Source organism: Macrobrachium nipponense, chromosome 27 (assembly GCF_015104395.2).
Source record: "Macrobrachium nipponense isolate FS-2020 chromosome 27, ASM1510439v2, whole genome shotgun sequence".
In the NCBI taxonomy this organism is placed as follows: domain Eukaryota; kingdom Metazoa; phylum Arthropoda; class Malacostraca; order Decapoda; family Palaemonidae; genus Macrobrachium; species Macrobrachium nipponense.
In genome coordinates this window covers 42,818,631-42,837,882 of record NC_087216.1, presented here as the reverse complement: position 1 = coordinate 42,837,882, position 19,252 = coordinate 42,818,631, and the positions used below count along the sequence as shown (strand labels likewise).

The 19,252-nt window shown below is 34.8% G+C and overlaps 1 protein-coding gene across 1 annotated transcript in view; it reads left to right on the top strand.

Moving 5' to 3' along the window:
• The window catches only part of LOC135200685 (uncharacterized), a 67,270-nt gene extending 48,472 nt beyond the window's left edge, over positions 1-18,798 (top strand). Inside the window, exons 7-12 of the mRNA XM_064229293.1 lie at positions 2,859-3,094; positions 6,776-6,970; positions 12,563-12,726; positions 13,853-13,951; positions 14,601-14,818; positions 17,448-18,798. Coding sequence (XP_064085363.1) covers positions 2,859-3,094; positions 6,776-6,970; positions 12,563-12,726; positions 13,853-13,951; positions 14,601-14,818; positions 17,448-17,607 — 1,072 coding nt within the window. The 3' untranslated portion in view covers positions 17,608-18,798. The remainder of the gene's footprint in view (positions 1-2,858; positions 3,095-6,775; positions 6,971-12,562; positions 12,727-13,852; positions 13,952-14,600; positions 14,819-17,447) is intronic.
• The last annotated feature ends 454 nt before the right edge of the window (positions 18,799-19,252 follow it).

Here is a 19,252-nt window from a genome sequence, read left to right as displayed (position 1 = left end):
GTAATAGGTAGGACACAAAGGATGCTCGTCAGAGAGAAATGGGAAATTGAGTATGGAAAAAAGGGGAGAGTTTTTTATCTGAGAGAGGTAGGGGCTGGTTGACTTTGCAACTTCTGCACGTACCTTAGCTTGCGTGTGCATGTATCTTGAGATTGGATGCAGACTTCAACCAGCGAAGGCTAACAAAGGCTGACGATGCAGCGGCGGTCACGTCTGACCGCGGCGAAGACTGTTTAAGGTGTGAGAACAAACGAGCGCATTCGCAGATCAGCTGGGCCATCTCAGGCCAAGCATGGGAGCGGTTTTCGTTTGGAAAGAAGCAAATCGGCCAGCACAAAGTTGAAGGTAGAATAGATATACCTAGGAAGGGTCTATCTAGCTGCCCATTTTCCCCTGTTATGTCCCTAGTGCTCAACTGATTTATACCCCCTCCCCCCGCCCCCGCCGGCAAAACCTACGAAGAAGACCGGAAATTCCTCCAAGGGAAATTCCTATCCCCCATGAATGGTTCAAATTTTTCTGGCCGCTGACTGGACAAGGTGATTGAATAAACGTAATATATCTATCGCTCTACCTCGGAATTAATATATTTTCATATATGCTTAACCGAAGGGGAATTTTTTTCTCGATAATAGATTTACCTGTACTTGGGCGCGAACGCAGGTGACATTATAAATCCAGGACGGTCCTGGATTTATAATGTACCTGCGTTCGCGCCCAAAGTGCAAAGGTAAAATTATTATCTGAGAAAAAAATTCCCATTCGGTTAAGCATATATGAAAATATATTAATTCCGAGGTAGAGCGAATTAGATATTAAAGGACATTGTAGCTCGATATATGTATATGAATCACGGTAATGTGATATGACTTATGTAAAATGCTACGTGTTGTCAAAAGCGCTACTTAACTACCGGAGTCGAGGCGGGTTGATGTTGTCTCCAAACCAACGAATACTTCAGCGCGAGAAAGTATTTGAGGTGAGAGACGACATATACCTTTAAGCCTCTCGCGGGTTGGGTGGTATCGCTTCCACTGACGGTCCTGGATTTATAATGTACCTGCGTTCGCGCCCAAGTACAGGTAAATCTATTATCGAGAAAAAATTCCCCTTCGGTTAAGCATATATGAAAATATATTAATTCCGAGGTAGAGCGAATTAGATATTTAAAGGACATTGTAGCTCGATATATATATAATATATATATATATATATATATATATATATATATATATATATATATATATATAAAATGTGTTACATGAAATATGTGAAATCAGGGATTTCACGAAATTCTACGGATTATGTGAAATAACCAATTAGTTTAGGAACATTTGATCCCCGAGAGCTATTACTAAAAGCGGCGAAACTGATTTATCTACACTGTTTCGCCGTGTTTGGGGGATCAAATGCACTTAGGGACATGCGATCCCCCTGGGCTAGTACTAAACACGGCAAAATACATTTGACCCCCCAGGGACTAGTACTAAAACTCGGCGAAACAGTATATAGATGAATCACTGTTCACACCCTGGTTAGTACTAACCCTCGGGGTTCAAATGTTCCTAAGCGACTTGGTAATTTCACATATTCCCTAGGGATTTCGTGAAGTCCCTGTCTTCATATTATATATATATATATATATATATATATATATATATATATATATATATATATATATATATAAATTCTTCTGTTAAAACAGGATATGTCTCAAGTATAATATTAAAGGCCCATTTAAACACTGTTTTCGGTGGACTGGCTTCTAGAAGTCAGTCCACCGAAATATAGTCCTAGCTTTAAACCAGAGTGTTTTAATGGTTTTTTGTACTTTATATATATATATATATATATATATATATATATATATATATATATGATTATACACCTGTTTTTACCGTTTAAAGTAAAGACGATTTTATCAAATTTGCGCCAATGTGCAAAACACGTATTCATTTTTTTTTCTTTTTCGTATCTATAAAGCCAGCGAGAAGTTGGATCAAACAGCTTTTCATAGTCCAGGATTAAAAAGACAAGAAGAAGAAGAAGAAGAAGAAGAAGAAGAAGAAGAAGAAGAAGAAGAAACGAATTCACGATTAGTTTTATTTTTAAACATATCTATCGAGGCTTTTTAACTCCAGTATTTTTATTCAAAGGTTGAAGAAGGCATCATGCTTAATAAGATATTTGAGAATACATAGTAAAGCCCAGTGTAAGCCATTGGATCTAAAGTCACTTTAAAGATACTTTTGGTCAAATTCATTTTATTTTCGGCATGGCACTTTTCATATGTACGTGGGAGGATACTAGGATATTGTAATCTATTAAAACTATTGTGTCAATATATTTTGGCAATGAAGAATAAAGCATTTTGAGAATTAATTAGCACTTACGCACACTGATTCTCATGTTTTGCGAACTGATTTGTTTGACACAATAACGTAAATTTACTTTAGCAATGAAAATGAGAAACACATTTTCTATTTCTTTGGTTGCTTCTGGACCTCTTTTCCTCTATTAATACCCGGTTACATCGCTTCATTCCTGGTTAAGTCTCTCCCTTCTTCTTCTTCTTCTTCTTCTTCTTCTTCTTCTTTTCTTCTTCTTCTTCTTCTTCTTGTCTTTTTAATCCTGGGCTATGAAAAGCTGTTTGATCCAACTTCTCGCTGGTTTTATAGATACGAAAAAGAAAAAAATGAAAACGTGTTTTGCACATTGGCACGAATTTGATAAAATCGTCTTTACTTTAAACGGTAAAAACAGGTGTATAATCATTCACTTTGACAGCATGGTTAAGTTCTCAAAGATTTGTCAATCTTTCAAATCTTGTTTACTAATCCGGAATGTTTCGATCTCAGGCAAATAGACATCATATACTACGGCACCAAAAGCGTAGACGAGACCCTGGAACACGAGGCTCTCGTTGATGAAGTTATGGAAGCGGCTCACATAATGCCAACTGAAGCTTGTCTGCAGAAGGAATTGGAAGACGAGGAGAAAAAGGAGCAGAAGGAGAAGATCCTTGGTTCTCGGAAGCTCAGCCTTAAGCTAGAAAAGAAGAGCGGGTCGGATCCCATAAGTAGGAGAGCCTCGAGTGAGTTACATAGCCTGCATTTCTTTATTTCTTTTTTCTCTCTTTTTTTTGTCTTGGGTTCCAGAGTGTCTGGAGCTTCTTCGTTTTGAGATATGGGCTGCAAGTCTTATGATTTTATTGAAGCTTTTTATCTCTCTGGTCTGCCAGAAGTCTACCATTACTTTTGCATCGTTTATTTCACGGCGTGAATGCTTTAACAAGAACAAAAAGGACATTAATTTGTAAACGTTCGAAAACTAAATATAGTAATTAATCAAATATAGTAAATATATATACATATAGATATATTATATATATATATATATATATATATATATATATATATATATACATATATATATATGTATATATATATATATATATATATATCTATATATATATATAATATATAATATATATATATATATATATATATATATATATATATATATATCATAAAATCCACGTAAGGTGAGTAAAAACTGGGACTTTGAACAAGTACTTTCGTAGCTTATTCTACATTTTCAATTCATTCGTGCTACATTGGATAATACATGTGCAAATAAAGGCAAAAGCCACGGAGAAAAGTGAAACAATTTAGTACCACTTCAAGGTTTTCGACTATTTGTCCTTTACTAAGCAGATTGATGTAAATATGAAAGTTAGTTTACAAAGGAAGCTCGTATAAGTGACAGATAGGGATTATAAGGGAAAATGTGTACCTATAATCCAACACACCTGGAGAATTAGTAGGCCTACCCAAAAAGGGGTACAATTTAAGAGGTTTACAAAATATTAAGCCCAATTGCTCGGAAGCAGGACAAGACAATTAAAAGATTATATAGGGCGGTGACTGACCGCAAAAATGTTATAAAAGTACAATTCAATAAATAAAATAATATAATATAATAAAATAATAAAAAAAAATTTCCTCTCGTAAAGTGAACATTTTTACAAAACATATTAAACATACAGATACAAAGAAAATATCTTTAAAGAAACTAATTTGTAAATAAGTCATTGATTTAATCTTTAAGGTCCTTCTTAAACATTTGACTTGTACAAGGGTCCAAATAATACAAACCAGAGCTTAGGTTGAAATTCCAATTAGAAGTAAGTTGTATAATTGCGGATTCTAAACGATTTCGTGAAAAGACATTTTTTAATCTAGTGATTACTGAACTGCCAGTTCAGTTATCCTATGACCGCTTTGACTTGAATGAATGAATATCCCATTGGATGTTTGCCCAGTTTTGACAGAAGACTTATGTTGTTTAATTCTTACTTCTGAATCCTTGCTAGATTGGCTCAAATAAAAAGTGGCAATCCAAACATGGAATTTTAAATATCATTTTGTTGTTTTTCTTAGAGCCCTTTTTATTAGCATTCCTTTTAGTGTGTTATTAGAGGAGAAAACAATGTTAACTTATTATTTCATAACTGCTAAAATAAGGCAAGCAAAGAATGTTCTTAGCAGTTTCTTTCTCCATGTTACTTTCACTATCAAACTTTTTGTGGGCTTTATTATAACAAATATCTAATATATGTGAAGGATAACACAATTCTGTCCATATTTTTCTTATATATTCGATTTCTTGATCCAAATATTGGGGACTCACAATGCCCAATGCTTGTTAAAACATGGAAAATTTTTTATTTTGATATTAAGACGGTGGCCTGAATAAAAATGGACATAAGTTAAGTTGTTGGTTGGTTTCCTATAAATACTGAATTTGCACTGAAATGGTTCTCTTTGTATCAAAACATCGAAGAAAGGGAGGCAATTGTCTTTCTCCAATTTTACAGTAAACTTAATTGATGGTACCTGGTTATTCAAATTAGAGAGTAAATCATTTACGCCAATACCAGCAGGCAAATGAGCTAAAATATCATCAACATATCTACTATACCACTTTAAAGGAATATAAATGATATTAGGGATATAGCGTTTTCCAAAGAAGTTCACATACAAGTTTGAGAGGAGTGGAGATAAAGGGTTGCCCATTGCCATACCAAATATTTGTTGATAAAATTCACCATTGAATATAAACTTACAATCACAAATGTACAACCTAGTGAGTGAAATTATATGACTTACAGGTAGAGGTAATTCAAGCTGGGTTAGTTCGTTACTAGATACTCTAAAATAGAATCTATAGGGACCTTGGTAAAAAGAGAACATCAAAACTAACGAATCTATCAGTGGGGCATAAAAATTATTTTGTTTAATTTATCAACTAAATCTAGAGAACTATATATATAAGAATCGGAGATAGTTCCAAGAAACGGGGACAAGAGCTTGGTGATATATTTCGAAAGTTTATATGACATTGAGCCAACAGTACTGATAGGTCGTATAAGATTATTTTCTTTGTGCGTTTTGACTAATCCGTACAAGTAAGGTAACGAAGGGAATTTGACTGACAACTGATCTGTTAGTTCTTTTTTTTATCCTTAAGGATTTTTTTTCATTGTGTATTGAAATTTTTTATGACTTGATGAAGAGGATTTTTTTTATTTTATTTTGTAAATCGTATCATCATTCAGTAGGACTAGCATACGTGATATGTAGTCAGCTTTACCTAAAATTACGATACATGTTTTACTTGTCAGCTTGCGGCTAGTATTGTCTTTTTAAAGATAGGTCAAACTTTTCTTATAACGAGCAGGGTACTTACTTTCATGGCTAACATTGGGAGCTCCATAAACAATACCTTTAATTATGTCAACATGATTTTGAGGAAGATAAAAATATTTTCCCTGTTTACTTAGGGATGACGCAATCATTGAAGCAAAGGGTCTATTCGATATAAAGAAAGATAAACCAAATCCAACGGTACTCACAACATTTTCACTTATTTGTTTACTTAATAGGTTTACTAAACAGCATAAGTATTCTGTCAAAATTGGGCAAACATCCAATGGGATACTCATTCATTTAAGTCATAGCGGTCACAGGAAAACTGAACTGGCAGTTCAGTAATCACTAGATTAAAAAATGTCTTTTCACGAAATCCTTTAGAATCCGCAATTATACAACTTACTTCTAATTGCAATTTCAATCTTAGCTCTGGCTTGTATTATTTGGACCCTTGAACAAGTCAAATGTTTAAGAATGACCTTAAAGATAAAATCAATGACTTAATTACAAACTATTTTCTTTGTATCTGTATGTTTAATATGTTTTGTAAAAATGTTCATTTTGCGAGAGAAAAAGAATTATTCTTTAGCAAAATGAGATTTATTGAATTGTATTTTTATAACATTGATGCAGTCATCACCGCCCTGTATAATCTTTTAATTGTCTTGTCCCTGCTTCCGAGCAGTTGGGCTTAATAGTTTTTAAACCTCTTATATTGTACCCCTGTTTTGGGTAGGTCTACTAATTCCCCAGGTGTGTCGGATTCCAGGTACAAATTTTCCTTTATAATCCCTATCTGTCATTTACACGAACTTTCTTTGTAAACCTACTTTCACATTTATACCAGTCTGCTTAGTAAAGGACAAGAAGTCGAAAGGCCTTGAAGTGGTATTCCATTGTTTCACTTTCCTTTGTGGCGTTTGCTGTTATTTATATATAAATGTGTGTATATATACAAAGAACCTATACTGTAATCATTAAATAAATAAAGGTTCCATTCAGCATGATCATGCCAACTTGCATGAAATTTTCATACCCATAAAGGACCGGTTATCTTACAGCTTGCTCCCGGAAAACCGGCGGAGTGTGTGCGCGCGGAGGATACGTGGCCCTCTGGATCCATTCGGAGAGGGATGCTGCAAACGTTGATCTTCTGCTCTCATTGATCCAGGATGCTCCCCTTCTCATCTTGCATCTCTACATCCTGACCAAGACCCTCCCCGACCAAGCCAAGGCAGGAGAGATCAGCAGTACAAGTAAGTGTGCCTGATTTATATATATATATATATATATATATATATTATATATATATATATATATATATATATGATATAGATAGATAGATATATATATAGATATATATATATATATATATATATATATATATATATATCTATATATATCATCTATATATATATATATAGTATATTATCTATATATATATATATATATATATATATATATATATATATATATAGATAGATAGATAGATATATATATATATATATATATATATATATATATATATATATCTATATATCTATATATATATATATACTATCTATCTATCTATATATATATATATATATATATATATATATATATATATATATATATATATATATATATATATATATATATATATATATATATATATATATATAATTCTATTGAACTTCGAAGCTTTACTCCAGATGTCTCCCAAGAAGTTCGCCAGGCTATTTGCTCTACTTTCCCTTTTTCGAGTTGGGTCCAGAGGTTTTCAACATTTTCCCCAACCCATCACAGCAAGATATCATGGGTTCACCTCAACCAAATGTCGCCAATTGGAGAAAGTTTAGGAAAAGTGGTGCAGTATTCCCTAATGAGGAATGGAGTGCCAAAATTTGCACATTAGAACTGGTGAAAAAATAAGAGATATCTTGTAGGCCCTGAATGGTCTCGATTTAATTTCGTCATTGGCTAGGGAATAAATTCGAAACCAGGCATGACCTATACCCTATCTTTTATCTTTTCGCCTTGGGTAATGTGTGATAAACGAATCACGTTTTAAAGGTATTGTAATCACACACACACATACGTACATATATATATATATGTATATATATATATATATATATATATATATATATATATATATATATATATATTATATATATATTCATATATGTGTGTGCGCGTGCGTGTGTGTGTAATGAATACTCGAGACGATGGCGTAACACTACTATAATGGCTAGGACCTTACACTAGAACAAGAACCATTCAAAAACTATTTTCTCAAAGAGAAGGCTTCACAAACACTTCACAACCATATATTAATAAGTACTTTGAAAGTGTTTTAAATTACAAAGGAATCTCTTGAAGACTGTACTTTATGGAAGAAAATATACAATTACAAATCGAAAAATAAACAATCGCCTACCTCACTAGCACACAGAAGAAACTATATACGCCCAATTTTGCGAGATAGTAAGAGACAAAGCAGGAAGGACGCCTTTAACCTAATCAACAAATATCTACAAAATTGTTCCGTAGAAATATATATTAGCTGTGAAATTCCATGTCCGTATGTACAGTCGCTCAAAAAGGTTTTGCACCATACTTCAAAACTTTTCGGGCAACAGCTTATAATAGTGACATCTGGTGCTATTTGGCAACTCCGTTGTCAGCTCTTGAAAGAACTCTGACTCTACTGGTGCGCCTGGGAAACTACCTAGAGTTTCCCTTAAACCGATTTTTTTCTGATATTGTTATTATACTTTACATAATTTAAAGGATATTCACTGCAATACTTAAAAGGTCTTCACTGTTCTTATATTTTAATATTTTTATCCTCAAAGGCCATCACTATCTTTATGTTTCATCTCCTTCATATGTGTGAACATTGTAGGCATAGGCTTGCGACCGTTCTTTTGTAAAGATTTGCTGACATATGTATGTTTCAAGATCTGCCTAACCCTTGTCTCTGAAAGAAATGGTAACGTAGACCCCTCAAAATAAAAAAAAATAAAACATAGACAAACCTGTCACTTACCTTAGGAAAAATCATCAACTGGCATCTCTGTTATCATTAGTTGTGTCATCAAAAGCTAAGGCTAAACAAAACTCAGAACTATCAAAATTACAATCTTTATTGCCCAAAAACTAACATGATAAGAAAAAGAAAATGAGATAAAAATAAAGTCAAGACATGGAGTGTACTCACTTCTGGCAAATAAATCACTAAATAAATTCTCAAAGCTCATCTCGAAATGAATGCCACACACCACCTCCCAAATGAGACTCATTACTCATATTAGTTATCTCTGTATTACACTACTACATTCTCCCCATTAACTAACATGTGGAAGGTCATAGTCTTTTATGACCAAAGTCATGAGTAACTGTCAAGAATTCCCATCTCCACTGACGGCATCGAATCCAACTGAAGGGAAAGAAATTTTATCCTTCAGAATGCAAAGAATGTAAAAAAGTAAAACCACACAGATGGGCATAAAAATAGAAATGCACAGCAAAAATAAAATGAAATTAAAACTATATTCCTGTATACATGAGGAAAAAATACACTTTTAGTAAAAACCCAAATATAGTTTACTGTAAAAAAAGACTCAATGTCTTATCACTCTCAAAATATTGGCTCACCTTTAACTGGACCTTCGTGCGCCTTCTCACAGGCCACCTACCTCACAAAATTTTATGTCACTGGCTTGTTCCCGAACGAATAAATCTACTTCTGTCTGGGTGGGTCATGATATTTTGATAGCACTGGCCCTTATGCCTGTTCATACGTACACACTCCATTTTTCTCGAAGGTTCTTTTTCGTATTCCTCTGTGACCGTGTGACCTGCCTTCAGTCGCCATGCACACGTACCCATCCGCTGGGTCAACTTGCTCGCCACCTCCGATTCGAGCGATTCAACGTTGTCAGCGCACACAGTTTATTCAACTAAAATGTGCGCTGATCGGCCTCTTAACACATTAAAGATTTCATAAACACACGAGCGCTAGTCGGAACCTTCCAATCTCTTCTCGGCAGAGTCTGTTATCTCTTTATAAAGTCGTAATGTCATAATAACTATCAATTATCCTCGTAGAGCAGTGAAAAGACACACATACTCTCTCTCTCTCTCCTCTCTCTCTCTCTCTCCTCTCTCTCTCGTCTCTCCTCTCTCTCTCTCGTATCCCTCTCTCTCTTCTCTCTCCTCTCTCTCTCTCTCTATATATATATATATATATATATATATATATTATATATATATATATATATATATATTATATATGTCTCCCATCATGTATTCTGACTTCCTTCAATGACACTTAGGCCTATTTGCCTAACTGCTTATTAAAATATATACTGAACTAGACGAACAAATTTCATGTCTATTTTTTAATACAGAATATAATCACACTTATGTATATATATATATATATATATATATATATATATATATATATCTATATATATATATATCTATATATATATATATATATATATATATATATATATATATATATGTATATATATATATATATGGATATATATATATATATATATATATATATATATATATATATATATATATATATATAGATATATATATATATATATATATATATATATATATATATATATATATATATCATCATCATGAGTAATTCCTGGTTTCTTTCATTGCTACTTAGGCCAATCATTTTGATACATCTTATGAAATTAACCGAATATATTACGCCAATTTTTGTATTTCTTTTTATCTAACTAAGCTTCTAAAGAATTAAAATTAGCAAGAAGTTCAACATTAACTTCGTTAATGTTAAACGCCAGCAGTGAAGAAGACTACTATGCCCACCAGTTGAGAATGTCTCCTTATGGCAAAAGATGACGCTTTTTCAGAAATCATCGATCATTGGATAATATTGTAACGTAAACCCTAGCCTGTATTCTTTGTGTTTCTCTGTCATGAGGGTCGTCTTGGCAGGAATGTGGTGAAATAGTTTCTTGGCCTCATATAGCCTGTTACGGATGGTTTGGGCATCAACTTGAAGGGAGAGCATAATGCTCTCTCTTTATGGCAACACCGGGTCAGGGGAGTGAGACGGAGCTCCTTCAATGCTCATCCGATATGATCTTCAAAAGTAGCACAACCATCGGTTGCCTTATCCATCTATAAACGGTCATTATATTTACGCCAAGCTGCCGAGCAAAATCTACGATAGAAACATTAGTCTCGTGCAAGCTAATGATCGATGACCTGTGAGATATTGTGGCACGGCTGAGTCTGTTATCCAACTTATCTGTGCAAGTGAAGAGGCATTTAACTTTCCTGCCTGAGTGTGGTGTCACACGATAACATACAACGTTATGAGATTTTAGTGTGTGTGTGTTTTAGATAACGATTATGGTACAATTATTTCTATCTTTATTTTCATACTCTCGTTAATGATTATTCAAGATCATTGTATTAGTTAAGATGCTTTTATTTGGATTTGAATTAATCCCTTCTTTGACTCTTTTACCCAGTCATCTAGCACGAAAGTTTTCAAAATGTTTCATTATTTTTTGTCAATTTAATTTTTCACCCGCCATTCTTTTTTATACTGTTAACAGTGTGATTAACAACCAACGTCGAGTAAGAAAAGCACATGTTGCAAAATTCTTTGAGTGACCTTACATAATAATATTCCGTGATTACGTAATTTACCGTCTGCGATCGTACCGTTTTCTCCTCCTATAGGAGGCCTCTTAATGACTCTAGAAGTTAAGCAGGCTGAGGACAAGTCTTGCCACCAAAACCATGTCAGGTCAAAGGGTGTCTGACATGACTCCTTGGACAAACTGCAGAGACGTTCATAGAGGTGGCAGGGAACAAGCATCACCAAGAGGCTGCCATAAGCAACATGTAGAGGGATTCTTCAAAATAATACAGCACACCACCGCAAGCCGTCAGGAAATAAAGGCGCTGAAGCCGCTCTAAAAGGAGCCATTAACTCTAGTGCTGCATATTCCTCAAAACATCCCCACGTCACTGGAGGAGACTAAAATAAATAGGCGGCGAACACTTGAATCACCACCAAACAATATGAAAAGATAGAAAACACTTACATAGATGGCGTATCTATAAATTTACAATAACCCTCTGTGTGGGGGTAAAGACCCAAGTTCAGCCTGCAATAGACACAAATAAACAAGTAAAAAATGCTATTAAGTTTCTTTGGGGCAAATGACTTTTCTGTACAGCGTATAATCAAGGCCACCGAAAATAGATCTATCTTTCAGTGGTCTCAGTATGATGCTGCATGAGCCGCGGCCCATGAAACTTTAACCACGACCCGGTGGTAGCTTGTCCTATATAGTTGCAAGACGCGCGATTATGACTAACTTTAACCTTAAATAAAATAAAAACTACTGAGGCTAGAGAGCTGCAATTTGGTTCTGTTTGAAGTTTGGAGGGTGGATGATTAACATAACAATTTGCAGCATCTCTAGCCTGGGTAGTTTTTAAGAACTGAGGGCGGACAGCAAAGTGCGAACAGAAGTGTGGATGGAAACTAAAACTGGAAAAAAAACTTACTTTAACGGACATAAAACAAGAGTAACAAAAATGTAAAAATAAATTATTACTTTAACTTCAATACTATATATATATATATATATATATATATATATATATATATATATATATATATATATATGTGTGTGTGTGTGTTGTGTGTGTGTGTGTGTGTGTGTGTGCACGCGCGCGCCTGTGAGTGTGTGCATGTACTGAAAGAAACAGATAATATATCGTTCAGTAATATAACTTTTTCCCAAAAATTATTTTGCTAATGAGTTTGATGCCTTCTTTTTCAGTTATCATGCAGATTTTGGCAATGTCAGCCTCACTGCTGACTCTGGCCTGGTCCGTGGCCTCGTTCGTGCGAGCCATTCGTCTGACGGAGCCTGCCCTCAGCAATCTCAGCTTGCTTAATCTTTTGTTGCTGACTCTGGTCCATTTCTGCTCTATTTCAGGACAGGTCAGTAATGACGATGCTATGACAGTATTTCGTGGCAGTGTCTGAAGTTGCATCTTTTTCTCATATACATCACGTTACTTTAATCAGTCATGTTCAATACTTTGTGGTTATCCAGTGTTTTATATACTATAATCTCTTGACTTGGTTTTCCCTTTCATAGTGTATTTATGTCATTAACATTCTCATTCCGTTAAAAATGACGGTACTAGGACGTTGCATTGAATCTTAATGTTGAGCCTATTTCCCGCTTATTATGTAAATCACATACAGAAGAAAATACAGATGCCCATTGCTTCTAAAGTGCTATTAATGTTATTAGCAGTAATAGTCCGTTTCCACGTGAACGCATGAATATCTTTGATAACTAAATAACAGCACAATTAATACTTAATATCAGATAAGCAACGTGCAAATAAATAATCGAAGGAGCTTATATACCAGTCTATGGCATAAAAAATTCAATTATAAATTTTATATATATATATAAATATATATGTATATTTATATGTATACACACACACACACACACACACACACACACACACACACACACACACACAACACACACATATATATATATATATATATATATATATATATATATATATATATATATAAAGGTATAAGCCACGAAGGAATGTGATTCACTTTCCTTCGTGGCTTATACCTTTATTTAGGCATTTATCACGTCCCAGACTTTCTTTATATATATATATATATAACTATATATATATATATATAATACTTAATAACTAATATTATATGTGTATTATATATATGCGTATATATTATGCGTGCGTGTGTTCATCTGTGTGTATAATTATTATATATAATATTCCCATGGATACTATAGCATAACCATTCTAGCAAAATATGACATGCATTTTATTAGGTAGGGCGTTTCACAATTAAGAGAAGTTAGTGAAAAATGACGGTTTTAGGTAATTCTGCAATAGTATCACATTTAAGTTGTATTATATTTTCCAATTTACGATTGTAAAGTAATTAAACGTTCATTTAATGACCCTAGATATGAGAACACAATTTGATTTACTTTGTAGATTTTAAGAGAGATGTCCTGCACGTAAAAGAACTAATCTGTATTTGATTTCGTTTCTGGCAAAAGGTGATGGGGTTCGGCCTTTTCGCATCACAGCTGCTCATTGCGTTCTTTGTGATCATCAGCACACACTGGTTGGCCATGAGCGCCTGGATACTCATTCAGGTAAGCAGGAGTTGATTTGTTTGACCTAGGCTGTACTTTCACCATTACAGGTGAAAGTACGTTGCTTTGTTGTTTTAATTGGCAGTAAATCTGTTACTAATAACGATAAATTCTTCCAATGGTATTACGAAAAGAGTTATCTATGGTGAAAACTAGTTCATTCTATTCAGATTTGAATTGTTGTCAACGAATCGACCGACGCCCAAGAACTGATATACATGATTTCTTTGATAAATTCTGTAACTGATCTTATTCAAATTAAAGCGTGTGTCACTGATTTAATCCAGTTTACAATTATTAGCAATGAAAACAATTGATTAATCTAACCCAGAATAGAGGGCACATATTGAGAAAATCTCCATTGATATGGGAGATTTCAAGTCATACTTTGCTATTTCTGTGTGTAAGAGCGTGTTAATCAAGGCACCGATATTCCCAAACTTTCAAACGCAGGAGCCACTATTTTCTCTGACGCAGTCTTCCATGTTACTTCCAGTTCTTCTTCTTCCTATTTGTTACTTTTACTTTATTTCTCTTGCCTGAGAACCCCCACTACTCCTCTTCTTCCCCGCTTCTCTCTCTCTCTCTCTCTCTGTCGGTTCAACTAAGTGAAGTGAATGACTTGGATCTTTCCCCCGCCCCCATCCAGCTCCTCTGCTTCCCACCAACCACGTGTACCCGAGCTGTTTTCGCCCACGACCAGACCAGAGGGCCCTGCAGCAGGGTCGACGACATCGTCTACTGCTCCACGATGGGTCTGATTTACTTGTTCACCTTTGTAGACGTCAGCGGAATGGCTCCCAGGACCCAGAATATCCTGTATCATATATTCAGACTCATAGAAGAAGCTGTTTTACTCACTTTCTGGTAAGTGTGCGAGAGGCGCATTTATTTATTTATTTTTTTTTGAGATATGTAAGACAATATACTGGCACTTGTGTACCCATCGTGTCCAAAGTGACACTGATGTTGGAGAAGGAGGGAGCCAGCCAAGACTGTGCCCCACCTCGGCGCGTCACGCCTCGACGGGAGATTGGCGGCAAGGAATCCCCATTCTGCAGACTTACAGTGAAGAGGGCGATACTGAGAGATGATTGCCATCAGTTGGAAGACCGCTTACTACTTAATTAGACGCGGGATTTGTTACCCGTCAGTTATAGATGTCACTCACAAAAAAATCATGTGGGTACATACGTCTTATCAAACAGATATAATCGTTCATGACTGGTATTCTCTTTAATGAATGAATTCGAATGCAGGAAACCGAAATTCTCACTGCAAATAGGCGGTGAGGGAATAAGAGAATTTCCAAAGCGTAACCTATATTGTCACAAAAAATGAAGAAATCTGGCAAAGCAAAAGAGTTGAACGGATCGTTTTCAATAAGTTATATATGGTTCGTGTTAAGTTCTAATATCTTTGAGTCATTAGATTTCAGCTTGTCATATTGTCCACTGATTAAATAGAGCAGTGAAAACCTATTCTTCTGACAGATGACAACGATGATATGCTACACTGGGCATTCGTGAAAATCTCCGGGAACAATTACATCTTCTCTACCGCAAGTTGTCCATTCAAACAATCAGATTTATCCAGATCAGAATATCTAGGTAATCCAAAAATTGACAAGAAAAGGAAAAAATCTGCCAAAGGGCAGAGGAAAGAATTTGGACGACCCATAATTCACTGCCTTTTCTGTGAACGCTTAGGACCTTTGTGTTTGAAGCTCATTGCTGCACCAGTGAATATCACTTTTGATTGATTACCAAACTTGTCGTTCCTTTACCCGAGCCTCTGTTTGTGCTTTCCGTTTTTCGCCCTCATTCTTTGTCACGCAATCCTCGCTGTTTTGCCAGTTTCTGTCTGAGTGCTGTCGGGTCTCCATCGCTGAAAAGCAGTATTATTCTCTCTCTCTTCTCTCTCTCTCTCTCTCTCTCTCTCTCTCTCTCATGATTGAGTTCAGACTGCCACATTATGTAAAAATTGATATTAAAGTATATCATTCTTCTACAATTATACATATATACGCACATATGTGTGTGTATTTTGATAATCTTAGGGATATTATATACTTCAATGTAAATCTTCTCTAATTAATATTTCAATTATACATGTACATTTTTCAGTTATTCATGTGCATTTTATGTACTACACACACACACACCCACACACACACATATATATATATGTATATATATATATATTATATTATTATATATATATTATATATATATATATAACTATATATATATTATCTAGACAATTTTTTTAGGGTTACACAAGAAACATAGTAGGAACTTCTTTTATCTATTCATACATATACATACATGCATACATACATACGTACATATATAAACACACACACACACACACACATATATATATATATATATATATATATATAGGTAATATAGTTTATACTATATTATATATATATATATATGCATATGGGATTATGGGGGCATTTGAACGCTACGTTGATATGTTTGAATTTCTTCAAAAATATAAATAATATAAAATCCAGACATGTATTTTTCACGTTCCCCACAGTATATTTCTTACAATAGTGAATCGCCGTAGATAACTTAGGTCTTTCAGTTGTTTGGGAAATAATCCCATATAACAGCAAGGAATATATGCATCTTAAATTGAACTTTATCCATTTATATATTTTCTGCATCCATGGCAGTTCTTTCTCATTACAGAGACAACACACACATATCCAGATACACACACGCACACACACACATACACGAGAGCTAATATTGGAAATTTATCATTCCGAAACCACCTATCCTCGTTCACCAATGAACGGATCTTCACAACGAGTAGGATTACATATCCTAATCAATGTCTTGCTTCCTTAATACAGCACGGTATTTTGTATTGCAAATAAAAAGACTTGTATAGATTTTTCCTCCTGACGCTTGGCGAATGCATTCATTTCGTGACTTGGCTAGGCAGCGTCAATGTGTCAAACCTGTTATTTTGCGAGTGTGGGGTTGGGAGTGGGGGTGGGGGTGGGGGCAGGGGTTTACATGCTCTGAAAGGCCGGAATCAGGTCGATCCTAAATTATAGAATGCTGTTGCCTCTCGTCAGTTCATTGATGCAACCGACTTTCCTTTCAGGTTAGGCTGGGACTGACGACCAGAAGCAAATGGTCAAATTACGCTTTCTTGAAAACAGTAGAGTATTTATGCTAAGTTCCCTTCCTTTAGAGATTGACAAACTTAACCCCAACGAGAATGGTGTTAGGTTCTTAGAGCACTTTTGGGAAGGGTCAAAACCCTACTTAAATAAAAAAAAAACATTCTTGCAATATAACGCAAAGGTTCTTGTGTTTAGGAATGTATACTTACAGGACTATATATATATATATATATATATATATATATATTATATATAATATATAATATAATATATATATAGATATATATATATATATTATATACATATGTATATATACGTATATTATTTCTTTTTTTTACTTTCTAGGTTCATATGGGTAGACGGATCAGCGTGGTACCACTGGCTGCCTCTGTTCTTGGTACCTGTTTTCTTCGGGTTGACTCTGCTGTTCAATGGCCTGTATGAATGCAGCACCAAGAGCTACCGAAATGTTCCGCCTCAGGCTATCACACCGCAATCTGTTTAATTTTCACAGCATTACTTCCCGCTCACATTCCATCTTTCCTCCATTAGTTAGTTGTCATGAAAAGCAAATACTTAATACAGAAATATCATTGCAGTAACGTGAATAGTTGCCAGATTTCTCCGAACAGACTACTGCCACCCGTTATTTCTACCTGTATCTGGAAATGCCTGACAACTTTTCAGTCTACTAGAAATTAAATCACTGAGAAAAATAATTGCCCATAAACAGAATGCTGTTGTAAAAAAGCTTAAAAACTGTCGCTGAGAGTAAGACGAACGTAAAAGCTACTGTATGGCTAATGTTTTAGAAATATTCGAGACGGAGTAATCTTATCTATTGCGAACATCTTAGGAACCGCTTCTTCTTATTAAAGACGTGACTGGTTGCAGAAGGCGGTGTCACACGCTCCCTCTCCGCCATCTGCCAGCGTCTTTCCACAAGGTTCTGCCGCACATTAGCCCGATATTAATGGCGAAACTTAAGTTGCTTCTGTTCGTGTCCTTGAAGCGCAGCCTTACGAACTCTCGCGACTTCAGATTCGCACAAATTTAGGCAGAAATATTTGCTACTTCGAGTAAAGGTTTGAATCAAGGTGCTAAAAGATGCCGCAAAGCTTGATCATGCGACACTTTCATGAGATCCTTGCGATATATATTAATAAAAGTAGAATTTGGATTAAAATGAATTCTTGTTAGAAAATTGTGATTTTGATGACAGAGGATGGCTATTTCACTGACTCTTTCACATATCAAAATTTTAGGATTTTCATTTATTTCTTGACGTCGAACAGTGTCCATTTCTACTGCAAAAGTATAGTATTGCTGATTAAGCATTTTCCGCTCAAAGTTGCCATTTACGCTCAAAATGCATTACGCAAAATATTGTCAGGTCAGGCTTTTGTGACTAAAAGTATATTCAAGAAGTTAGTCTATAGCAAACATGTTTATAAAATAGCAAAGCTATTGTATGGCCACTACTTCATCTAGAAACGCACACAGTACTCATAACCCTCACCTTTGCGACGCCAATCGAATATCAGTCATTCATCCATAGCAACAGATTATTTTGCTTTCAGTTTCAGAGAGCGAAGGAAAATATTTTTTGTAAAATTATTGCAAGTAATGATTTTTGGCATATATATAGTGTATATATATATACACGTATATATACGCATGTATGTATGTTTGTACACACACACACACACACACACACACACACACATATATATATATATATATATATATATATATATATTATATATATATTATATGTGTGTGTGTGTGTGTGTGTGTGTGTGTGTGTGTGTGTGAGTGTGAATATCAAGAACTGAATCAGGTAGAAGGATTTAATTTCTCTGAAAATCAAGTATAGTTTTCCTACATATTTCATTGTCAAAAACCTCTGGATCCCATAACTCTGTAAGTTTTACTTCACAGACTATTAGATATCACTAATTATAAGCACTGCTTCCAGCCATGTTGTCCTACAATGGTTAAATTTGAGCTTTCTAACAGCTGCGCTCAGCTCTCATATTCAAGCTGAACGCATCGGAAAATTAAGAACATTTTACTTCATGACGTCGTTTGCCAGAGCAGTAAGAAAAAAAGAGAGATGAAATAAAGGTTCACTAGCTCATACCTGCCCA